We start from the raw sequence: 23,999 nt of genomic DNA, 5'->3' as shown, positions 1-23,999 counted from the left end.
CACTTTGGGTAGAAACCACAGCTGAAGGAGAAGGAGACTGCGGTCGGGTAAGAAAGCAGCTGCCCTGATCCGCTCCCTGCTTCCAGTTTGTTCTGGATGCTTCTGTGTATCCACGCCAACGGCTGCAAAACACCCACCAACAAAAATAGACTGCAACGAGATGCAATCAAAAAGCTAACTCTGGACGAGGTGAAAAAAAAAATTTGGACTTCACATTTAAAGGCATTTTAAGTCATTTTATTGTCTTTTTTTGTACAAAGAACTTCAAAAATATGAAACTGTTGCAGACACCACTGACACCATGAAACTTAGGATATCACATGACCAGAACAGTGCCACAGAGAAGAGAGCGAGAAAGGGACAGAGAGGAATAGAGACGATAGCAAACACTCTCCGAACTCTTTCAAGGACTTTTTAAAAGAGTTTCATCTGCCGCTTTCAAAAAAATGTTCTCACCACCACGAGCAAGCACTGGCGAAACAGAAGCTCTCCCTCTCGCTGCAGGCTTTACAGCACCAAAGGGGGCTGGCAATTTGGGATACACTGTAGTGTTTGTGGCACTGTTCATTGTTCTCGCCGTGGAGAAACCACATGAATGATCAAACTAACTCCCAGCTGAGTAGAACCTTTTAAAGGTTCGGGCCGGTCTCCCAGCGAATGCCACGCTGCCTCTCGAGTAAAGCAACTTGACTGCTGGTTCACAAACTCTCCCCACTCCAAAAACTGCGATCTATAGTATAACAAATAGGTTTTCAAATACACTTTTTACAGTACACTCCCTCTTATGGGTGTTCTCCATCTGCAGTGCATCAAAGTATAAAAATATACACAATGTTTACAAAATAACTTGGTTCTCACTGTACATTTTCTCTATCAGGTGAAAGTAGTTTAATTTTTGGGGGGGGTGGGGGTGGCTTGGTTTACACAAAAGAAGAAACAAAACAAAACAACAAAAAAAGAAAAGAAAGAAGAAGTCAGGATTGAGACCTGAACAGAAACATTCAGAAAAGTCAGATAAAGTCCCTTCTTTCTTCACAGGCTTTAACGCTGAACGGGAAAGATGAAAACATCAGTGAAGCACATCCATCTTTATGTAAAGGCGCTTTTTTTTTTTCTTTTGCAACATAATAACCTTAGTCCTCCTCTGATTATTTTACAACTTAAATAAATACACCATGTACTACAAGAACAGTTTTAATAAAAAAAAAAAAAAAAACACGACTAATTCACTCTCTAAAACTGAGTGTGCGTGTCCGGTGGTTTCCAAAGCATTTAATTATCAGTTACAGTGCGTGCCTGGACTGCTGACATCAAAATCAGACTCAAGGAATCAACATGTCCTCCCTGACCTGCTGTCCAACAATAAATGGAAGTTTTCCGGATCAATATGCACCTCAGCATCCCAGCAGAGCTCATTTTGCACCCTGTGTAATGATGCTTTGAGCACGGGAAGTCCTGCAAGGTGCGTACTGCCTCATGATGAAGCTCATGATGAGCGCTAGTGCTTTTCACTTTGGGCCACCTATGTGGTGAGTCCTGTCAGGCTTAAGCAGCTAAGTCTCATTTTTGTCTGATCCCATCCTCTGCTCCTCTGCTGCCATGTCTTGGCTGCTGTCTTGCTTTTTGGTTCCTTTATCATCAACGCCTTGGTCCTCTTCGTCTTCCGGGTGAGCTGTCTCCGAGAGATTTTTCATCGTCTCGCCGGCGCTCTCCTCCTCAGCCTTGAGCACGCTGCACAACTCCATCTCGTGGATCTCCACATCGAACGGTGCAGCTGGAGGAACGGCGGGGGGGGACTTGCAGCCGGTACAGCCCTGAAAGCACAGAGAGAAGCAACTTCCTGTCTTTTCTGCCACACAAAAGATCACACAACGCACCTCGATGAGGGATAGGCTGGATTTGCTGTGCTTACGGAGATGTTGATGGCTCGTGGCAGGCGTCCTGTGCGGATCCAGGGATGGACCTGGCTCAGCTCCCTCTTCTGCTCCTCTGTGAAGCGTGGCTGGTGTTTCTGCATGTTCCTCAGGGACTCACGATCCTCTCGCAGCACCGTCTCCATGTCCCTGTAGATGAAGACACAAAGAAGGTGGAACAGTGTTAAGCTGCTTGCCTTTCTGGACTGATAACTGCTTGGTCAATATGTGACACATGAAATTAATCTGACATCTGGACACATTTCTCTTCCATACTACAGTAACTGGACTGCTCTGTTTTAAACACTGGTACTGAAAGCTGAATGAATGAGTCTTCAGTGACATTTTGCCCAGTGCTGTACCTGACAGGCAGCTGATACGTCATCATGACCTTGTCGTCTGTGTTGGCCATCAGCAGCCAGATGGGGTCCTGCAGCACACACTTGATAAACTGCTCCTCTCCACCGTCTCCTCCCGCGCTGCTGCTGCCCCCTGCTGGCTGTTTGCGAGAATGGTCGTTCTCCGATGAGTCGATGCTGCCGAAGTACTTGCTGGTGTGGGTCCCCTGGCTACTGACTAAAAGGAGAAAAGCATTTTTGGACAGAGAGTTTGCTGTCTGAGCTTCAGTATAAAACATTATTAAAAGTGCTGATTAAGAGAATCTCAATCAAAACATTGTTTTTAAGTGAAATTTTAGGTTTTTTGGCAACTTTTAGAGTTTCTGATTTGTTTTATCTATTTTTCATCTATTAAGATCTAATTTTCTAATAACAAGCAACTGTCAGGGTGACCCTGAACTCTCAATCCCCAAGATGGAAATCATTAAATTAAAGACTTTAAACTAGATGTTATTGATAATATTAATCTACTGACTGGTGCCGCTGGTGCCAGATGAGCTGCAGCCATTGGAACCGGAGCCTGATCCCGAGGATCTTGTTCCCGAAGACCCTGAACCAGAGGCAGCTGAGCCAGTGCCTGAGCGTGAGTCTTCCTGGAGCAGCATGTCCAGCAGGTCGCTGGAGGTGGACATGGCATCATTGTTGGACTCATTAGCCTCAGCCTAATGAAAGGGAAATAAAAATTTAAGTCTTTCATGAAAAACAGCTGAATTTTAGTTTAGACATCCTATCCTGAACTCTTACATTCTCATTTTCCTTGGAGGTATCATCCGAGCTCCTCTGATTGGCTGAGCTCTGTCCTCTGGCTGCTCCGCCCTGCACCGAAGGCGAAGCCTGCTGAGATGCTGCTAGTGCCGTGGCAACCTCTAACCGGTTGCTCGGCGATTCCTCCAGCTGAAGCAAGTTGAGAGGGGAGGAGCATCGGGATTGGAAGAGGGGAGACTCTGCACCTTCACGATCGACTGGCGTCTGAGTGTAAGACTGCGGCGTGCTACTGCGAGACGGGGCGCAGGTGCCTGGCGTGGGCACTGGGTTGGACAAAGTAGTAGGGACAGTGGCTGTGGGGACCCCAGGGTAACTGAAGTTAGGATTGTAAAAGTGTCCGGGAGTTGAGCCTGGCTGAGAGATGGGCACTCCCATCTGCGGGAACATGTAGTTGGGTAGAACAAAGGCCATCATGGGAGGAACCATCTGGGCAGGGGGGAAACGTGACGGATCTGGGACAGGTAACGGCTGTGTAAGAGGTGGGTAGACAGGGTAGATTGGAAGCATACCAGGGGCAAAAGGAGCAGAGGGCATGCTAGCCTGGGAGCCTACAGAAGGCCAGGAGGATGAGGTTGTGGGAGGAACGAGAGGCACGTTGAGAGGCATGGGAGCAGTGCTGCTTCTGGGGTCTTGTCGACTCCCACTCAGGCCCAGAGAGCTGGGCTGGTCAGAAGACTCCTGGTGCTTGAGTCTCTTACCGCCCCGACCACGTCTGTGACCGGTGCCACCTCCTGCAGCTGGGTAGTCACGGGAACAACGCACTCCTGTGGCAGATAGAAGAGACACTGCATTCAGTTTGGTGCTTCACATAAAATCACAGACATTTCCTCAGAGACATTAGTGTACTGACGGTGGACTTGTGAAGGTGTATGATACAAGTTTCCAAAAATAAAGTGCAACTGGCTCAAGTAATACACTGTATAAAGAAATCAATTGATGCAGTTCAATATGTAGAATCATATATTACAAACCAACATTGCTGTGTATGTAAGGCTGCATTCTGAATAGTCAGTACATTAACTTTAGGTCAAGGATTAGCAACCTTTACTATCAAAAAAGGCATTTTTAAGCAATTTTAGACCCCACAAAAAAACTGTATGGAGCTGCAAAATATATTTGAGCCTTATAATCTCGACTTAGCCCTCAGTTTTTTGTGAAAGCTTTAAGGAGCCACAGGAGGTAGGCATAAGAGGCGCGTAACTCTAGAGACCCCTGTTATAGGTACTCTGTATAAATATTTCCTTTTTGCATACATTTATAGGTATGATGTAACTTTATGCTGTAGCACTGCTATTTTTACTTAAAAATAAGGGTGGGATTTTAGTCAGTAAAGTTTTAAATACTTCTTTCTCCATTATGCGAAACAGCTACTCAATACAAAACATTCAGTGTTAAATTCTTGCTACACTTTGGTTGTTTTGTATGATCAACGGTCCAAGATAAACTATTTCAAATCAATAAAAGTGAGGAAACACACTAAACGTTCATCCAGCAAGTGTTTGGTGTTTTAGCTTAACAAATGATTATTGATTGATTGATTATCAGTAACAGTGACTGGTAATTCTCTGTACACCAGTATCTACCCTATCTGGCTAAGTTACTGAGTACCTAAAGCTTGATTCGGTGGACTGCCAGACAGATAGTGATAGAAGCCAAATAATTTAGTGTAAGTAAACAGCGTGTGTGTGTGTGTGTGTGTGTGTGTGTGTGTGTGTGTGTGTGTGTGTGTGTGTTTTAGGCTGATAGTGTGCTCCTACCTTGTGACAGAGGGTTGACAGCTGCGGTGCGGCAGCGCACAGTCGAAGACACCGTCTGATCGAGAACACGCAGCTTGCTGAGGTCCTTGAAGCGGTCGAGGAAGGCTTGCTCCTCCTGCTGAGTGTGGGCGGACAGCACCTCCTTGGTAAGACCCAGCCGGCCACCTCCACCTCCCGCTGCTCCGCCTCCTACACTTCCACTTCTCCGGCTGTCTCTATCTGGCTGGCTGGCTTGAGGGAGAAGAGGAGGTGGTGGCGGAGGGGGAGGGAGAGGAGGAGCGATGGCTGCATTTGTGGGAAGCGCTGAACTGCTTGCGAGAGGAGTCAGGGTGATGGTAGTGGGAGGAGTCTGTGCAGCATAGGGAGGAGCCAGCGTGGGAGTTGTAGGAGCTTCCTCCATGACGATGTCTGTGAGAGGAGGAGAAGAAGAGAAGAGGACGAGAAGGCGAGGTGTAATGATATAAAAAAGAAATAAAGATGACTCATTTTGCAAATAACTGTTCCATCCACAAGCACACATTTTGACGCACAGCTGTACTTAGTGAGGAATGACCAGGAGCTACAGGTGGCTACTGTCAGCAAACTTAAACATCTACTGCAGCAGATAAACAGGAGTGTGTTAACTGGAAGCCTCCTCTTCACTGGAGCCGATGTAACATTATAATTTTGGTGGTGAATATCAAGGAAAAAAAAAAAAAAAAACACAGTGTGGGTTTTAAAAAGAAAACAGTGAGCATAACAGAAGAACGAAAAACAAAGACATCAACCAGAAAATTTCCAGGTCGTATACCTACAAAAGAAACAGGTTCAATTGCAAAATGAAAGCATAAACAGCACAACTTCAACGTCAACCTTAAACATCAAAAAAAAAAAAAAAAAAAAAAAAAATCTTCAAATTTAGGGTGTGCAAGGAACTCGTACTGCAGCTTCCAGGAAGGAGAGTGTCAGTGTCAACGATGCCCACCTGACTCGGGAGGCTTCTTGTCTCCCACATGGACGATGGTGCTGCTGAAGCTACACTGAGACGTAACTGAGGCTACACTCTCTGCCTTTGTGGCCATGGTCAGGGGAGGCAGAGGAGGTGGTTCACCTACGAGGTTAACTGAACCACCTGCAGAGACAACATCGTCAGAATTTAGTTGGACAGATACAACATCAACCAGGTTTGTTGTATTCTAGCTAATTACCTTCATCATTACCTGCCTAACAACTCAAATTAGTTCCAGGACATAGAAAAGTACCTTTGCTGTTGCCGCTGGGCTCCTGTTTGTCATCATCAGACGTTGAGGAGGCAGTGCAGGAGGAAGACCCACACTTCCTTTTAACAGTATTAGGAATGTTGCAGCTCTCCAAGTACCTGTGTGAGAAATCACAGGATAAGTGGAAAGATGAAAAATAATGACAACATAGAAACAACTTTAGGTTTGTGCACAAACCTAATGATGCTGTCCAGACAGTTGATCTGCTGGTAGGAGTAGCTAGTAGACGGCTCCTTCTGTACAAGTGGTGCAGGGACCAAACTTTTGCACGGATTTGTCATGTCCGCTATCAACCCTCTGATTGGATCACTGTTGATCGCTCTGATGCCTGCTGTGCCTGGATGATGAATAAAGAGGATCAGGAAATTAAACGGACAACCTTATTATGAACTTTATGTCTTTCTTGGTACAGCAATAAAACTAACATTTGTTTGTATTTACCATAATTTATTATTTACTATTCTTATGTCATCATTTATTCTCCTGTGACAGGCAAGTCGGCACGTGCTGCAGATCTAAAACTATAACTCCATCCTCTTACCTGTACCGGTGTTTTTTCTTGGCAGTGGGCGGTTGCGAGACTCGATGAAAACCTGCTGCCCGTTTGTTTTCACCATATGGACGTCTTTGCAAATCTGCTGGAACGTCATCTAGGGGGAAAAAAAAAAAAACAAGGAAAATCAGCTGCAGATCTAATGAGTTAATGACACCAGTCTGGATCTTCTGCCAATGTGTCATATTGCCTGTGCGTAACACTACAACCTAAATACGATGCAATATTACCCAGGAAAACGCGGCTGTATCAAAACGAGGTGATAAACAGGCTTGTGAACAAAAACATTTCACAAAGGGGACATGAGCTCATTTCCAGCTGAATAATTTTTAGAGTAGCCTTGTATGATTCATAGTTAAAAATAACCCTTCCTCTGTTCATCTAATGCCTGAAATAAGCTGCTTTATGATTTAGTCACGCTAGAGTAAAAGCACGGCAATCTCCTTGCAAGTAGGGAAAAAAAAAAATTGGTAGTTGCCTGGTGACTTGATTTTGAAGTTGGACACCTATCCGGTTGTTAAGTGATGACATAAAATTCCATTTACGTGATTTTGCCGATGAGAATGAGAAGCGGAAATGGCTGCAGCTGATAAGGTATGTTACAATCACCTTTAATAGTGAACAGTCGTTGGTTATGCCATTGTTGTTTATTTAGGAGCATTTGGACCTGGAAATGACATCAGACTTAAAGACCGGATTTCAAGTAGTTGCAGTGACCAGCTGATTGCCCAGAGGTTGAATGTGCAACACCCGCCGCCCTCTGGGCAACCACTGTCAATCACAAGGCGACCTGTCTCCAAACAATCACAATCACTCTCACACAGACCCTCCATCAGTTATGCTGCAATAGACCTAGGCTGCTGGGGGCTTCCCATGATGCACTGAGCTTTTCTTCTTCACTCACCTTTTGTTGACTCTCCATGTGTTTATACACCACTATTGCATCACTAGTAATTAATTTTAAACTTTTGCTTTGTCTTAATACGGCATAATAGGTTCCCTTTAAAATGATTTAGTGTCAGTGCAGACACAAAATTTGATGTGGTCAAAATTTTTTACACAACTGGTGAAGTTTAACTCAGCTATGCATGAAACCAAACGCATGCCCAGAATTAGTTGCCTTTGTTTGTATTTAGACCCCAAAACACTCTTTTCTCAGACTTACAGGTTTGTGCAATGCGCCCGCGACTTCATCTACAACAGGGCTGTTGCTTTCGCTGGAAGAGGCGGCCGAGGCACTGAGGTGCTGTTGGTTGGAGCGGTGGGAGCCCCGTGAGCCGCTGGACCCAAGCGAGCTGTAGCCCTGAGAGCTGCCACTGTGCACCGGCTGCACCAAGAGCCGGTGGATCTGCTCACTCAGTTGGACGATGTCGGGCGTGGTGGTGCGACTCTCGCAGTCCTGCGGCATGGTGAACACGTCTTCATTCAGGGGGCTCCTGGAGACAGGGAAAGGGACATATCTTACAACTGTTTATCTGATATAAACTATATGAAAAATAGTATATCAGAAACAAACTCCAAGTCTGCAATTTCTCATGTTCACTTAAAGTGGCTGACACTTTTTAAGAAGCTCCTTCCTCAATCATTAAAAGCAGTATTAAATGTGTGTCTGATGGGCTTTAAGGTCAGATGACCAATGAACAAGGCTTACTCCTTCAACAACAAGTAGCCTGAAACTTCACTAAAACAACCACTACAAAATCTGTTCATGAACAGAGTGATGGGAAAAACTTACGTTCTGACTTTGTGCCGTCCCACGATGAACGCCACCTTTCTGCTCCAGGGGTTGACAAAGGAAGACCAGCTGGTGTCCATGGTGAGATACTCCCCGCTGCGAGCGCACATACGCAGGGGCGAGTAGTCGAACGGCTGCCCGGCAAACTGAAAGACTTAACAGAGATGACAAAGCAGACATTGTGTGAGTGTGCCGAGTTGTAAAACAGCTATGAAAGCTGTGAACAGTTTATTCAGCCCTGGGCTTCTCTGTGACAGATACACCTGCAAATAACATCCCAAATACAGACAGGAACAGCTGCAACACTGCAAGCCTAAACCAAACAATGTTAGGTTTCATCAATAAGAGACATTGTGACAATTTTAAAATTAAAGTTTCCCATTCTTATCATGAGATTTTTAAAAAAAATCCAGTTAATTCTGACAATTTTACTTCTGCCTTCATCAAAGCTATAATGGAAGGTTGTTTTCTACTGAAGAAACTATCAGTCTGTTTTTGGGTGGCCTGCACCTTTAACCTTTATGCCCACTCCCAACCTCCCCTGTAGGAATTCTTTCAGGGATGCTTTCAGGGGACAATGAATAAGAAAAACTCCCAGGTGAGGCTTGTCGTGTGTGACTACGTTTCGAAGAAAGGGTTAAAGAGGCTTACTCTTCTCATGTATAGCCACCATAATGGGCCTGTCCTCAGGGTGGATGTAGAGCAGGATGGGTGTCCCGACCAAGTCCTGAGGGAGGTAGCCCAACAGTGGCACTGCCCTGCAAACACAGCACATTTCCTCAATGTTAGACACCTGAGATTTATTAGTTTGCACACATCCATAGAAGTGAAGTGAAATTAGAAAAGAAGCTGTCTCCAAATCCAATGTGAATTTATGAGTCCATGTCACTACAGAAGTTTAAAAACAGAAAAGGGCCAGAGGTAGGGTAACTGACCTCTCATCAACTTCCTGGAAGAGGCAGCTGGGAGAGTGACTAGTGGTGAAGATCCTCTTGTCGGGTGGGATGCGAGGAGCTGACGGGGACAGAGGGCACAGACCAGATGAGAAAAACTGTATGTTTGGAGGGTGAAACAGACCTTTTGTGTCTGGCACTGGCATGCAGTATTGAGTGTCTACATTATCCATATTCAAAGGAATATGGCATTCCACATGCGCTGTGTCTGTCTCTTGTATTTACATTTCCTCCAGAGCTATAATGGAAGCAGACTTTGCACCTGTTAGAGTTTAGACACACTAGACTCTGTTCTTTTGTTTGTTTGTTTTCCTGAAAACTCTAGGCTCACTCGTTTCATTTTCCACTGCAACATCCTGTCATAAGAAATAACACCAACGCACCGCCCACTCATCCTGTCTCACCCAAACAAACACACCCTCTGAAACCAAACTAGTAACCTGTCACATGTCAGACCATAAGTTACTTATTCATAACGCAGTTTTTACTTTGCTGGCTTTATTGCTGACACCAAACGCTGTTTTTTGTGCTGCTCTATTCACTCACTGGTGTCTGCTTACATTTTACATGCAAGAACATTTCTGTCCTTATCTTTATAACAGTAAAGGAGGAAACTTAAGGTAATTATTTGGTTCCAGTGGATGGATTTACTATTTCACCTGCTGTAAAAAAAAGTGCAAGGCATTATGTTGATCCTACATCAAAATGTAATATAAAATATTCTGGTACATCTTTTTAGTTGTGTGTGACTTAATGTCCTCCCTCTCAGTGTCAAATAAACAGAGTAACTGGTGATGAATGTGTAATTTAAAACTGACATATACACAAACAACTGTACATACAGACAACATGGGATTATATCAAATACCCTCGTATCCAGAGTGGACCCTCTCTGCGATCAGCAGGCAGCAGGGTTGCGGCTCAGCGGCGTCCGAGTCTCTGATGGTGAGCTGGTAGGGCGTGAGGCGAAAGGGGTAATAGCGCATCTCGCCGCCCTGCGGCCGGTCAGCACTGAGCCGACAGAACATGGACTTCTCCTGGGTGCAGTCGACTGGAGGAGACACTGGGGGAGACCAGAGTCAGTCAGTACAGGAAACATAAGAAAAACACAGCTTAAGTCTTGTTCCCATTTTCAGTCAGCATATGCTCACCAGACCCGATGCAGGAAGCCCAGGCGGGCAGGCGGCAGGGTGCCGTGCTGCTGTAGAAGGTGCTGATGTCTTGTGGAGCCAAAAGATCAGAAAACATGGTTCCTTGGAGACACTCGGGCTTACAACGCAACAGGGATGAGCCCTGGGGCGATACGTACACAACCTTCCCTGACAAGAATGATACTGCCATGGAGAACGTGTCCTGGAGAAAACAGAAGGAATTTAATGAGGCATGCTTTCAGCTTCTCCAACAATCTGGGATCTTTTATAGGGCACATTATTTCATTTCCTGTTTCTGGAAGAAGAAAGTGTGAAAAAGGATATTTTTAAACACAAGCCAAGCACAAAAAAATAAGAATATTAAAGACAAACTAGAGACCATTGAAGACTGCTCCCACCTTCAAATTCAACATTAATTTTGATCCCAGCTACTCACGTTCTGAAGTTTCATGACTGTATGTACTGGATGCCCACAGACATCCACATCCACATCCACACACACACACACACACACACACACACACACACACACACACACACACACACACACACACACACACACACACACACACACACACACACACACACACCTAAGCACCTGCCAAAACACTCAAAACTGCCCGTGTGGTAGTTTGCGGCACCAAATGCACTTCCTATCAATTTTTTCTGGCTGAATCTCTAAATCTCCATTTAAAATCTCTAAATGGCATGCCTTGATGACTTGCAGATGCTCCTTCTCAGAGTTTCTGGATGGTGGGAATTTATGAACGTCCCCGACTGACAGTGACCAGGAGGCAGCCCCAGCTGCCAGCTTGTGCCAAGCAACTTAAAGAAGCACTTGGGAACCAAAAAATCATTTCTGACCAAAGTTTGGTCCTGAATGTAAGCAGAGAAAGCAAGACAATTGTTTGGACTGCGTCACGCTGCTGCATTTCATTCAAATAAACCTTGTGAATGCCCTTCATGAGCAAAACCTGAACACTGTGTAGCTATTTGAGGATGTGATAGGTAAAGAGTCTATTTATTAGTTTATCGGTAATTCTCTTAAAGCATTTAAGCCCATTAAACTGAACCAATCCTCCTTTTGTTCAAGTTACATCTTAAACCCTGAGGTAGAAAAAGTAATAAAACAATCATTAACTACAGTAATAAGGCACTTTTCTCAATCAACATAACTCAGACTGCACCTTTAAGAGTGGCTTTAAGACGTGGGAATAAGTGGATAACTATTTAAACTCACAGTGTTTTTGAGGGTGTATTCTGAAGTGATGTTGTCAAGCTCCTCGATCGTAAAGGTGGACAAGTCCAGGCTGCAGCCGTGACACTCCTCCACACTCCACTGGTGATAGTACTCCTTGTTAGCTGGAAACATTAAACATTTCTCAGTCAGGGTGTAAATATGAAAATAGGTGGCATTACATATCTAAGTGTACAACATTTATAATAGAAAAACAAACATTAACCTGAAGAGATATTTAAGAATGTGCTAAGGGCCTAAAATTCATTATTTGGGTTTTGTCTGTCACAATAGAACGGCCAGCTCCTTAAACAGGTCTCTCTCATGATAAAAAGAGAAAAAAAAACAAAAGAGACCCTCACCTCGGACTTGTTTGACACACTGCAGAGCATACTTGAGTGCGTTTAGAGTGCTGGAGTGACCCTTGACCTTGCGCTCAGCTGGCAGTCGGAGCTTCAGCTCTTTGATGGCCTTCATTAGCTCCTTCTGCGTCTGGACCCTGGCTGACTGGCCACTGCTGCATCCAGAGGTGGAGTGGGGGTCGTGCTCCGAGCTGCTCGATGGCAGGCTGTAGACCAGGGAGCCACTGGGAGGTGACAGGCTCTGGGAGTTGGAGCTGGGTAAGCAGGACAGATTCAGACAATCAACGTTCACAGAAAGAGTGATGAGTTTATCAACAGTGTTGCTGCTGCTGCACGAGCAGCACTGACCAGGCAACCAAAAATGCAAAGATATTATTTAAATAGGCAGTTTCAGCTACTGATGTCCACTCTGACAGCTAGAAGAAGCTTTTCAGATTAAAATGGGTAGAAGCAGAGAAGAGGGTTCTCGACAACTTCACCTATTCCAGGGTGCACCCCCCCATGGCAACGACACTCCCAACGGCAGCCACCTCTCCCGGCAGGACAATGCGCCCTGCAACACCGCAAAAACTGCTCAGAACCAGTTCAACTAACATGACAAAGAGCCCAAAGTATGTACCCAGCCTCCAAACTCCCCAGACAGCAGTACAATAAGGCAACAGTGGGATGCACCGGAACAAGCCCAATCCTCGGAGGCGCAACTCTGCAACCCACACGACCTAAATGATCCACTGCCTCATTCCAACAGGACATCAGGAGACCCTAAGCAATATCAGGCAGGCAATTTTACTGTTGTGGCAGATCAGTACATCTTTGCATAAAGTTTCCACTCAAATGCTTTTATGGTAAACGTGTATAATGAAATTACATTTCTGATTTCAAAGAACTCAGAAAAAAAAAGTTGAAACATTTTTGTATATGCAACCAAAAGTTGGTCCTAACCAGCCACCATATATATATATATATATATATATATATATATATATATATATATATATATATATATATATATATATATATATATATATATATATATACTCTGATTTGTAAAACAGTTAAATCAGGGCACAGCACTGTTTGTCTGCATCAGTGAAACTGACATTTGTCTGATAATGAAAGCACACAGCTATAATGTCTTTATCTTTATCTACTCATTTCCAACTTTTATTCTTAGACTCCTTACACTGGGCCTTAAGGCAGCCACTCACTTCATTCACTGTAATCTGATTAAACTTATACTGAATTCAGCCTGAACGCACACAAACACACACTAAGCTGCAGACTTCTTCCTCGCTTACCTCTTGTTGCTCTCTGTAGTCTCCAGTATCATGCCAGAATCCTTGCCGTTTGAAGAACTGTGGGAGCTCCGTGCGGACTGATGCCCGTGAGACCTGTTCTCCCTCTCCATCCCGCCCTCACTCTCCCTCTCTCCGGAGTCGTTCCCACTTGAGATCCCGTCCATATCATCTGATGCCGGCCCCCTCTGATCTCCAGATGAACCTCCGGATCGAGATCCTTCGCTGGGGGATGAGCCTCCTCCCGCTCCACTCCTCTGGCCCGTTTGGGTGACACTGTCACCGAGCTGACCACTGCTGGTTTTCTGCACACTTAACCCTTGGGACTCCGCTTCCTGGTCTTTCTTGTCGCCCCCTGCCATTCGCCCCCAAGTGCTGCTGCTGGGCGTTGATTTAGAGTTGTCATAACTCATACTAGTGTAAGATGAGGCTGGTACAGCTTGATTGAGGGGGTCAGCCAAGGCCAAAAAAAAAAGCAGCAACTTTAACTTAAGTGGGACTGCTATGTACACACTTGTGAATCATAGTTGTTGGCTGCTAGTTAAAAATTAAAATAAAAAAAACACAGAGCGCATCATCGTTTCTCCTGTTTCCTTTGAAAATCTTCTCTTTGCAGATTTTCAGAAAAAAAATTGCAGGTTGTTACAAATCACTTAAAAGCAAAAGTTGTCTTTCTAAACAAACAGAACAATAATTATCTTGGGAAGAAGTGTCACTCAAAGCGCTGCAGACAAGACATGAATTTCTGGTTATGAAACAGCCTTGGCATAAGTGCTCCAACAGATGGGATGAGAGATTGTGAGGGAGAGTGAGAAAAACAGCTCTCGGTGAGAGCAAAAAACATTCCTTTCACTCTGTATCTGGTCTTCTCGCTTCTTTAGAGATGTGCTGCTCTAGGCGCTAAAGGCCACCTGAAATGAAAGAGAGAGAGAGAGATGGGCACAGACAGAAAGAGAAAGAGAGAGAGAGAGGACAGCAATATTAGGATTATAAAACACTTGTTGTCATGGTCTCTCTAGTATCACCCAAGGACTGCAGCTTTAAAAAGGCAAAGAAAAAAAAAAAAAGCTTATCAGTTTATCGTGTCAGCCTCAGAAGAAGAATCAAATACGGCGTGAAATGTTTTCCCTGCCGAGCGATGCGGGCTACATGTCACAGTGTAAGAGTGCGCGCTCTTGTTTAGGGCCCAGCTGTACTCCTTTTACTCAGATTATCTAGGAAACAAAAAAAAACAATCTCCTCATCCTGCACACAGAATAACAATAATCTCCTATTTCTATTTGCATGTTACAACTGCGTATGCATGGATCTGAATATAGATCAGGTGAACATGTGTTGGTGCCAAAGTGACATAGGACACTGGTTAGTCGTCAAAGCTCAATCTCCTTTTATCCCCAGGACAGTCAAAACAAGCAGTATGCTGGGAGGAGAGAACAAAGCTCACATCAGAGAGCGCTAATAATAATCGGGAAGCAACTCCAAGTATATATATATGCAGCCCACCTACGCAAGTAAGAGTCTAGTGCTATTTATTCCTCAAGCAGCGGTGACACCCCATAATCCTTTAAGACCTGCAGACGCAACCAGAAGACGACACAGCCTCTTACTCAGTCGTCAATCCTCTCAAGTTTATACACCTGGCTGCCCCACAACCCTCTTTACCTGCCTACGACAGGTGTGCATTGATGCTGTGATGCGGCATTTGTTCAGGACAGGTTTAAATATGCTCAGATATACCTGTCCTTACGCAACAGCCCATTACGGTTGAGGGGACAAGAGGAGATAACAAGTGATGAGGGCCTGTGACGACCGTAACTCATAAATAACTTAAAACGTAACAAACTGTAGATAGGGAGAGGCGATTAACAAATTCATGCAGTGCTGCCTCGCCGTAACCAAGCTGCCTCCTTTCTGGGCATGAAATGCTAATCAGCATTATGTTTGGTCAGATGGATGATGCACGCTTGCACATGACAAACTGTATGTACTATGGCCAGACTGGGCAGAGGGAAGGACCAATTATGATGAAGAAATATGCAAGCAGGGCGTGAGTGGGTGTGAGGCAGGCTGGCATCCATGCACACTTCCACGGGTGATGGCAAAAACACACACAAAGGTGGTGGTGAAGAACTGTGCTCAACTATTACAGTACCTGCATGCACCATCGCAGTCCACCCACTGCACCCTGTATACCTCAGTTTCTGCAGCCAATCAGAGAGGCTATGTGAAAATATAGGAGGAAAGCACAAACCCACGCAGACACGAGGAGAACATGCAAACTTCACACCGCAAGGCCAGATCAGATCTGAACCCATGACCGTGAGGTATCTCTGCAAGCCACTGACAGTATGAGCCAGTATGCCACCCACCTTCACAGGAAATGCACGTTATACGACCAGTCCCTGATTATGCAAGATATGTCTGTCATGCTGTGGGAAAGAAAACGTAACAAGGCATGCTGACTACAAGACTAACACATTACTTAGAAAAAAAACATCTTAAATTTCTTCTCAACTTCTACACCTAATCTGCCTTGCTCACGGCTGCCCCGTGTTGTACACATTTAACAAGAAGGTTAAGTGAATCATGCTTCATTATAAGTCTATTTGGGCTGTGTCAGTGTGGCACAGAGGCAAATCAGTTTCCCAACACCATGAGACCTGAGTCTCTAAGACATCCACAGCAGGGTCACAGGAGTTTGGATGAGGTTCATTTAATGTACATTTCTGTCCTGCAAATTTCCTGGCCAAGTCAGATGAACTAGCAGGTCGATGTTCATTGTGAGTTTTACCTGTAAAGTGGCACGACTGATCAAAAGATACAAAGATGTACTTGATCTGGAAATGCAAAAGTTCGTATTCAGCAGTTTGCAATTATCTTATTTTGTAAAGCGTTACACAACCACACCTCAAACAGCATTATCCCTATCGGGACTGCTCTAAACATATCAGTATTATACTTAAGAGAAAGTAGGCAAAGCTGTCAAACACACTCTACTGTGAATTTCTCAATTGTCTCTGCTTTAAATCATTGCATATTGACCATCTTTGCCATGTGGACTGACAAAAAGACATGTGAGATGTCACCTTCTGACAGACAGTATGGCCCTGTACATGTGCAGAGAGAAATTAAGTGGTAATGATTAGACAGTAATCAAAAATGCAAAGAACTCATGTCTGCAGGGGCTAAGTAAATCATGCGTTCACTTGAGTGATAAATATAAAACAGCGAATGAAAGAAGCGATGCAGCATTCATGCCAATGAAACTGTGTTTCTCCACTTGACTCTAGCTGGGCTCTGCTCCAACAGTTGGCCATAAATCTGTTCACTATGATGGTAATGAAGCAAGTGATCTGATACAAACACTGTAACTGTAAGGCTTTACACAAAGGACACACCAACATGTCAAACAAATCATGAGCCTACCAGTAAATATTATTTTATAATGAAGAATTTATCTGTTTCCTTAGCACAAATGGAGAATAAGTAAACAAAAAAAAACCATCAGCTAATGGCCAAATTATTATTTTAAACATCGATATCAGTACTAGTCCAGAATGTCACAATCAGAGCATCAATAGTTCACACAGAAAAAAAAGGAAAATGACTGTAATTACTAATAAATGTGAGTATCTGCATAACATGAGCAGTCTAAAACAATCACATGTCTAAAGAGACCTGCAAATGTTTTACACCTGGAGGCTGTAAAAGCAAACAGAACACAACACAATGCTGAGCATGAAACTCAACACCAGAGGAGGCTACTTTGTTGTATTCATGAAATGTGCTGCAGCTGGGTTATGGTGGGTGGCCTTAAAAGGAGGCATCTGAAGCTAAAAAGTTCAAACTGAAACAATAAGTCAATAAAGTTGGATTTAAGGGAACAATGCACACAGCTCAATGATTGCTCCTCCTCAAATGTGAATACAAACAATTTTTTGACATTTTAACAAAAAACTGGAGTAATTAATCAGTCATAGAAATAGGTGTCATCAAAGTGACTGTAACTACATTACTGTTGAGCAACAGTACATTTTGAAAAGACAAACATATATCCTGTGTATATATAAAGGCTTTTTATAAGTTCTAAAATTAAGGTAGCAGCTCTAACTTGAATGAGAATCTCTGGTACCCTACAACAACCATAATATACACAACTACTATATGACACCACAAGTTCTGCACTGGGACAGTAGCACAAGACACAAAGCAGGCACCGCTTCTCCCAAACAACAGCCACCTGAAGCGAGCTCAGAGTAACATGAGATACTTCCCTGCTGTAAAGCACAGACGGAGGCTGCAGGAAGGTGTGGCGATGCTCCGCGCATGAACATGTGTGAACTACTCCACTGAGCTCAAACTAACAACACCATCTCTGTAACCTTACGCGCGCGTTAAACAAGTATGTTCGTTCAATTTCCCCTCACCGGCATCAGCGCCCACTGCTCCACATGTCAGCACAGCGCAGTCTGACAGCGCTTGCACAGCATCCCTGCTTCTCTGTGCTTTTTTTGTGTACATGCGGCACGTGTACGCGGCGGTGTTTTCCGCAGGTCTCGCCGGGTGCTGATTGGTCAGCTCGCTCGACCAATGACAGAGCGCGACACACAGAGGCTGGGCTACCGCGTCGAAACCACCGCTCCCAGACGGGCCTGCCAGACACTGGTCTCAGCTCCGCCCAGAGGTTTACCTCTTAAATTTGCAACATGGCGAACAGATGCGCGAGCTGATTTATGACCAGCGATTGTGAGCGGCAGTGTACTGTACATGATGTACATCTAAGTGGCAGAGACGCACGCTTAGCACGAGCCAGACTCAGAAAAAAGGGCGCACCGCTTCTCACCACAGCCACACCATGACTGCACCCAGGGCTAGAGACTGCATTATTATACTGTGATTAAACATATATTACAGAATATATGTGCACATTTTGGATTTATTTACATTTGTTGTATCTGCATTAATTGTATGATTATATGATTACGAAATAAAAGTATTTTAGTTGATTTAAACAACAAAATAAAGTTTTCCAGCTTAAGACAAAATAAATTAAACCTGTGTTAGGACTGTATTTCCAAACTGCACAGCCTTTGAGGCACTTTATAATCCAAGCTGTGGAAACCCATGTTACAATAACCTAGTTTGGATATTATAAATGTGCAATAAAGTGGTTCAGCAACAGTTGAACGAATGGAAATAAATCCTGATGAATATCCTGTTAGCTTCATTTTCAGGACAGCTTATTTTCATTTTCATGTTGGCATTACACCACAACATCTGGCAACTTTCTCACTGTCTTGCTTTAACTGTAAGCTTAGCCATGATCCAAGATGTTGTCAATTTATAGTCAACAAATGGCAGAAAGCTCAATTAGTGCTCATTGTTTTGGCTGGAGCTACCACAACTACCACAAATAAGGTTGGAAAGTCAGTACAGGTATGCTAGGCCATACTTGTACTGGTAGTATATGTCATACTTGTACTAGTAGTATACGCTTTGATGTTTGAACAGTCCTTTGAGTACCTGCCCCGAACCTGTCAAGTCCAAAAAACAACAGCCAACACTACACCCAAACTACATCTGGATCCAGAGGTTTTCATTTTAAGCTGCTGTTTTAGAAGCAAACCTGCACAGATGTCATGTACACGTGGCATGTATGCTGGTGTAAACAGGAAGGAGCCTGTGGGTTGTGCATAACATAAAGACATTAAAAATGATCCGAGACTTGTGAGCGTGGCTTTAATGTTTTGGCTTAACGTTTATGACTGATAAAGAGAGTGTCTGGATCATCATTTCTGAAAGTCTCTCTTTCCGTGCTTCATGAATCACAAAGTTGCAGTTTTCAGAGACACCAGAATTACGTGGCAGTAAGCGTGAATTTATTAAAAGCTACGGATTTTAAAAGAAAGTTTTGTCCAGAGTCTGAGGTGTTCACATTTCAGGACACGTACGGGAGAACAGACCTTTTCAGAAGCAAACCATTAGAGCTATAAAAACCACTAGATCAGAATCAATGTGTATTCAGTCAACTTATTTTTTATGACCCCATTATGCTTCACTAGTTGACATACATCTGAGAGGATGATGTGTGATTATTTAAGCCAAAGTTTTATCAGTACACCACACTTGGGCATTTATTACTCATTGATCTCGGAGTAACTAAGTTATCAGTAGTCTATGATTACCAAAAAAAAAAAAGGAGCAAACTTTCACAAAAATCTGCCTAAATGACAACCTAAATGTCAAGACAAGTCTTTGGTCTTAACATCACATCTGTTCCCCTTACTAAAGAAAACTGATTCAGCAAATCTCCAAACACTCATTCGTGCCTTTGAGTCAATCTTCCATGTCGTGACCTGTGGTCTGGATTCAGTTGGAAATATATCAGTTTACTGAGATGCTTTTGAAAAGAATTTTTATAACCTAAACAGCGAGTCTAGAGGTTTTCCAGTGTTTGGTAAACTGTGCTGTAACACACCCCAAAAAGTCCAGCCAGCCTTGAATCCTGCTTATTGATGGCTTCACTGTCTCAGTCTGAAGTCACATATAGAAATATGTGAGAGAAAATCAGGAAAGCATAACGGGACCCCTTTAATTCCCAAACCAAACATGCTCTTCACTAGTCTCACTTGTTGACATTTAAAAAAAAAAAAAAAAAAAAAATCAAGTAACTGGTGTAAATTACTACTTTTAGACATCACATGTGGTAACTTGATCATTTAATAACAGTACAGGTGCATGAAGATATGCATGTCTGCATACGCTCTGGATTGCCTGCCAGCAAACCTCAACACATCTGGAGAAGGTCAAATAAAAGCCTGAAACACTCCAGTAAAAACCCTACACACACGCAGACTTGTTCACGTTTGTCTTGAACAAGTTCAGCTAGAAATTTTAACAATGAAAGTATAATAAAAGAATGAAAAAAACCTGTGAGGCTATGGCAGCTTTGAGCGTAAAACCTCAAAACCAAACCAGAAACAAGGCTGCTTAAAGAGAAAACCTAAGAAGAAAAAAAAAGCGAGCTATTTCTCGGCAGTTTGCGGTAAGTCTGGTGACCTTGATATTTTTTTATTTTTATTTTTCAAGACAGATACTAATGCTCAGTCTGCTATCTGCTCAAATCCCTCTGCCTTCTTTGATTTTCTGAACCTATTTCTCAATTTTTATTTCAAATAAAGGAGCAAAATACTGAATCATCAAAAAGTGTTTCTTTTTTTGACAGCTGTGAACAACGCCTGCGCAGTCAAAAGGGAAAGAACACTGTGCTCTCTTTTTGCTGACCAAACTTTTGGTAAATGACTCATTCTTGCTTTGATGTTTGACTGTGAGGGGAAACTCAAGACTGTTTACTTGTCTCATTAGCTGAGTCATTATCCTACATGCATATGATAAGATGACTGCAATGTGGAGAAAACCATTGCCCGTCTCCTCCTCCCCTGTCAACCTCATGCAACATTAGCACGCCTCCATGGTGCCACAAATCAAGTTTGACTTCTTTTTAATGCATGAGCTAGAAGAGCCATCATCTCTTGCCCACCCACAGTCCTCTCTCAGACCTTCTGATGGGTCACTTATTGGGTGAAAGACAGTTTGTCTTCTCTCTACAGTTTCTTCTATAAGCCTTCTGGAATGATTAGTAGTTTACACATTTGCCTAAAAAAGCAAAAGATTCCCAGTTCACATCCCCTCAGGGTTGTGTCAGGAATGACATTTGGCATAAAAATCTGCCAGATCAAACATGTAGAGCTATCCACTGTGGCGACCCTTTGTGAATAAGGGAGCAGCTGAAAGTAGCTTTTGTGCAACATTGTACGGTCACTCAGTAGGGTGCAAGAAGCTTCTGCAAGGAGCTGCAGGGTTGAATCTGTGCAGGCTCATGTTGGACCCTCAAGCCTCTAAACTGTGGTATCTGGTGTGTTGAACTGTTTATGGAAAATTTACTGTCAAACTGCCACTCAGAGGGGATTACAAGTCTGGAAGAGGACACCATCTCAAATGTCACGAGATTTTGGTGCAGATGCCAAGTGAAACTGGCTGAATGAAAACACCAGGGGTGTGCGATGTTTTCCTTTTTTTTTAATATAATGAAATGACAAAGTAACAACGTAATGCAGCCTCTGCAGGCGACTGCACAAAGTACAAATCACAGGCATGAGTGGACTGCTACTGCTGAATCACAGGAGCAGAGGCATGCAGCTGTCTACAGTAAATGCACAAGTGAAACAGCCCTATATTAATTTCTTTTCATGACCATATGGAGGGCAACAAAGTGAGAGTAGAGCTGTAAAAACTATGTTTGGCTTTCAGTAAAATATGCCTGCACCAAGAACATTATGTGTACATTAGCAAAGAGGCCTCTAGGAATCCCTTTTAGCTGGAAGTGCAGTTTACACTAGTGTGGTTAAAACACACAGCAAACATTTGCTGTTGCTTTAGTACCTCAATCAGAGTCCAACCCTAATGCTTAACATAACTAGCAGTTAGGACCACTACGCCCCTCCATCCCCCATTTGCCTCTTAAGTATTAAAAATATGAAGGCATTATCTTTTGTAACTTGAAAATAGGAACCGTTAATTAAGTCACATTATATAAAATAAAGTTAATAACTAACAGCTAGTAAGCATAACGTAAACATGAGAGGGGGGGCGGGGGGGGGGGCATTTTTCCTGCCCTGTTAGCAAACTGTGCAACGTTCATATGCGCACGTCCACCACGCAGAAAGCAAGGGACCAGGTTCGCACAGTTCACGAAAAATAGGTCCTGTGAACTGGGGAGATCCAGTTATTACTGCAGTGTTACATTAGTTCACGGTGTGAGCTTCTTCTTCGAAATACATTTATACTGTTAATGCAGCTGATTACACGAAGTTAAGCAGGTTATAGATGATATTGAGTCACATACAGCAGCTATAATAAGAAGCAGTTAAATGCATGTATTCTTGCAGTTTGTACACTGATACACAGCTAGTATAATAACAGCTAACATGCTAGCTACAAAGCATCACCGACCTGTAACACAAACTCAAAACAAAGCTTACCTTAAATATGGTTCAAAATAACAATAACGCAATCGTTTCGATCACCCACGGTGAGGTACTCAAAAGTCTTGAAATAGTCAGCATAAATCCCGATAGCAACGACTGTCTTCGCTTGACGGTCAGTACTGGCTCTCCAGACATTTTTTGTTCTTCCACCAACTGTAGTTTACACGCAGGGACACACGTGCACGTACATGTTCTGGTAACTAATATTGAAATCGCCGTCGTGATTGGATGGCATGTGACAGTTTCTCCGCCCAAAGCCCGCCTCGGCGGGTTTTAATTGGTTGAGGGGGGCGTGGCTAGCCGCACGGGGCCTGGCGGTCACGTTGCAGAGTGACTGGTCTTGAGTTCCCTTCAAAAACGCTCTGGAACACGAGAGGGTGTAGCCGCCTGCAGCTCACCGTAACGCACGCAGTAGCAGCCCACTTATAGTTTCAACACGCAGCTGGTTAAAAGATCAGCCGTTTCAGATAAGCAGTTTTGTGTAGGCCAAAGTTATATACTGAAATACTGCGCTTATATATTTTTTTGTTGTTATCAAATTAACTGCTGAAACCAGTATGAAATATTCTTCTTCATCTGCGTGCATCTGCGGAATAACAGTTTTGTATTATCATATATATTAGATGTTATACTGTGGAAGTTAATTTAACTTGGTCTGTAGGTTTGTTCTTTGAAAAGCTTAAAGGCAGCTTCATCCTGGAAAAGACTAATAACTGAACCCCGATTCTTTTTTCTTTTTTGGGAAGGGGGGGGAGGTTCTTACTAACTCGACAGTTATAGAAGGGACGTAAGAAAACTTTCCTGTCCAACCCCGCACCCCCCGCCCCCAAATGCTGAGAAAAACAAATCGCTGATTATGCTGCGCTTTTACTTCGTATTTACGGCTGCGGCAAGGCCCAGACATGTACACTTCAACGTGCTCCCAGCACGATGACGTCATTCGCTCTGTATGCCCTCTCCAGAGGCACGCGGCAATGGGATGGTTGCTCAGTGGCTGTAAACAACGCAGATGTAGGGCACATGCCTGTGCGCAATTACTATAAATAAGTGACAAATTAAAAGAAAAACACAGCGTTATGAGATTTACAGGCTCCAGCTCGGCCTGGTGTTGATCAGTGACTGTACATTACGTTATTGATTGCGACACCTCCCATCCCGAACAATAACATAATAAAAATATATAAAATGTTATCAGTGACATAGTATTAAAAAAAAAATTCGGACAGAGCCCTTCCTCTGTTAGTAGTGTCACTCAGATCATTGGTAAACATAAAATAAACAATGCGCAAAACCTTTAATGTCAAATTTATCCGATCTTCTTATGGATTCTTTTTTTCTTTGTAAACAGCAGGGTGGTTTTCTAAATGGATAGAAGTTGCCAAAATTACTATTTAATAAACAACATGAAGCATTTATTACTTTTATCTTAGACATTAGTTTAAAGTGGATCTTAAACACAACAAACAATGTATATACATACAAGTTACACATTTGTGCATGCACAGATCAACAACCCCACAAAATCCTCTTGTCTGAATGCTCCACTTTCTTCCTCAGTCACTGGTTTAGTTGGC

The 23,999-nt window shown here is 43.4% G+C and overlaps 1 protein-coding gene across 5 annotated transcripts; it reads right to left on the bottom strand.

The window, feature by feature from the left end:
* Positions 1-215: 215 nt before the first annotated feature.
* On the bottom strand, positions 216-22,595 carry per1b (period circadian clock 1b). Of its 5 annotated transcripts, none has more exons than XM_030753195.1 (20): positions 22,420-22,595; positions 13,382-14,289; positions 12,084-12,337; positions 11,725-11,846; positions 10,485-10,686; positions 10,202-10,396; positions 9,316-9,394; positions 9,032-9,138; positions 8,381-8,534; positions 7,811-8,081; positions 6,634-6,742; positions 6,270-6,429; positions 6,075-6,190; positions 5,798-5,944; positions 4,834-5,241; positions 3,056-3,840; positions 2,787-2,973; positions 2,276-2,489; positions 1,913-2,063; positions 1,322-1,814 (listed from the first exon to the last, which is right to left on the bottom strand). In XM_030753195.1, exons 2-20 carry the CDS (start codon positions 13,789-13,791, stop codon positions 1,554-1,556), a joined length of 4,332 nt encoding a protein of 1,443 aa, XP_030609055.1. In that variant the 5' UTR covers positions 13,792-14,289; positions 22,420-22,595; the 3' UTR covers positions 1,322-1,553. The 5 variants fall into 5 exon arrangements, with proteins under 5 accessions (XP_030609059.1, XP_030609055.1, XP_030609058.1 ...); XM_030753198.1 differs by having other exon boundaries at positions 1,322-1,589; positions 1,988-2,063; XM_030753197.1 differs by having other exon boundaries at positions 1,913-2,005; positions 2,416-2,489.
* Positions 22,596-23,999: the final 1,404 nt, after the last annotated feature.

This window comes from Archocentrus centrarchus, chromosome 18 (assembly GCF_007364275.1).
Source record: "Archocentrus centrarchus isolate MPI-CPG fArcCen1 chromosome 18, fArcCen1, whole genome shotgun sequence".
NCBI classification, from domain to species: domain Eukaryota; kingdom Metazoa; phylum Chordata; class Actinopteri; order Cichliformes; family Cichlidae; genus Archocentrus; species Archocentrus centrarchus.
Note: the sequence above shows the minus strand (reverse complement) of the source record. Positions and strands in the feature narration are given on the sequence as shown.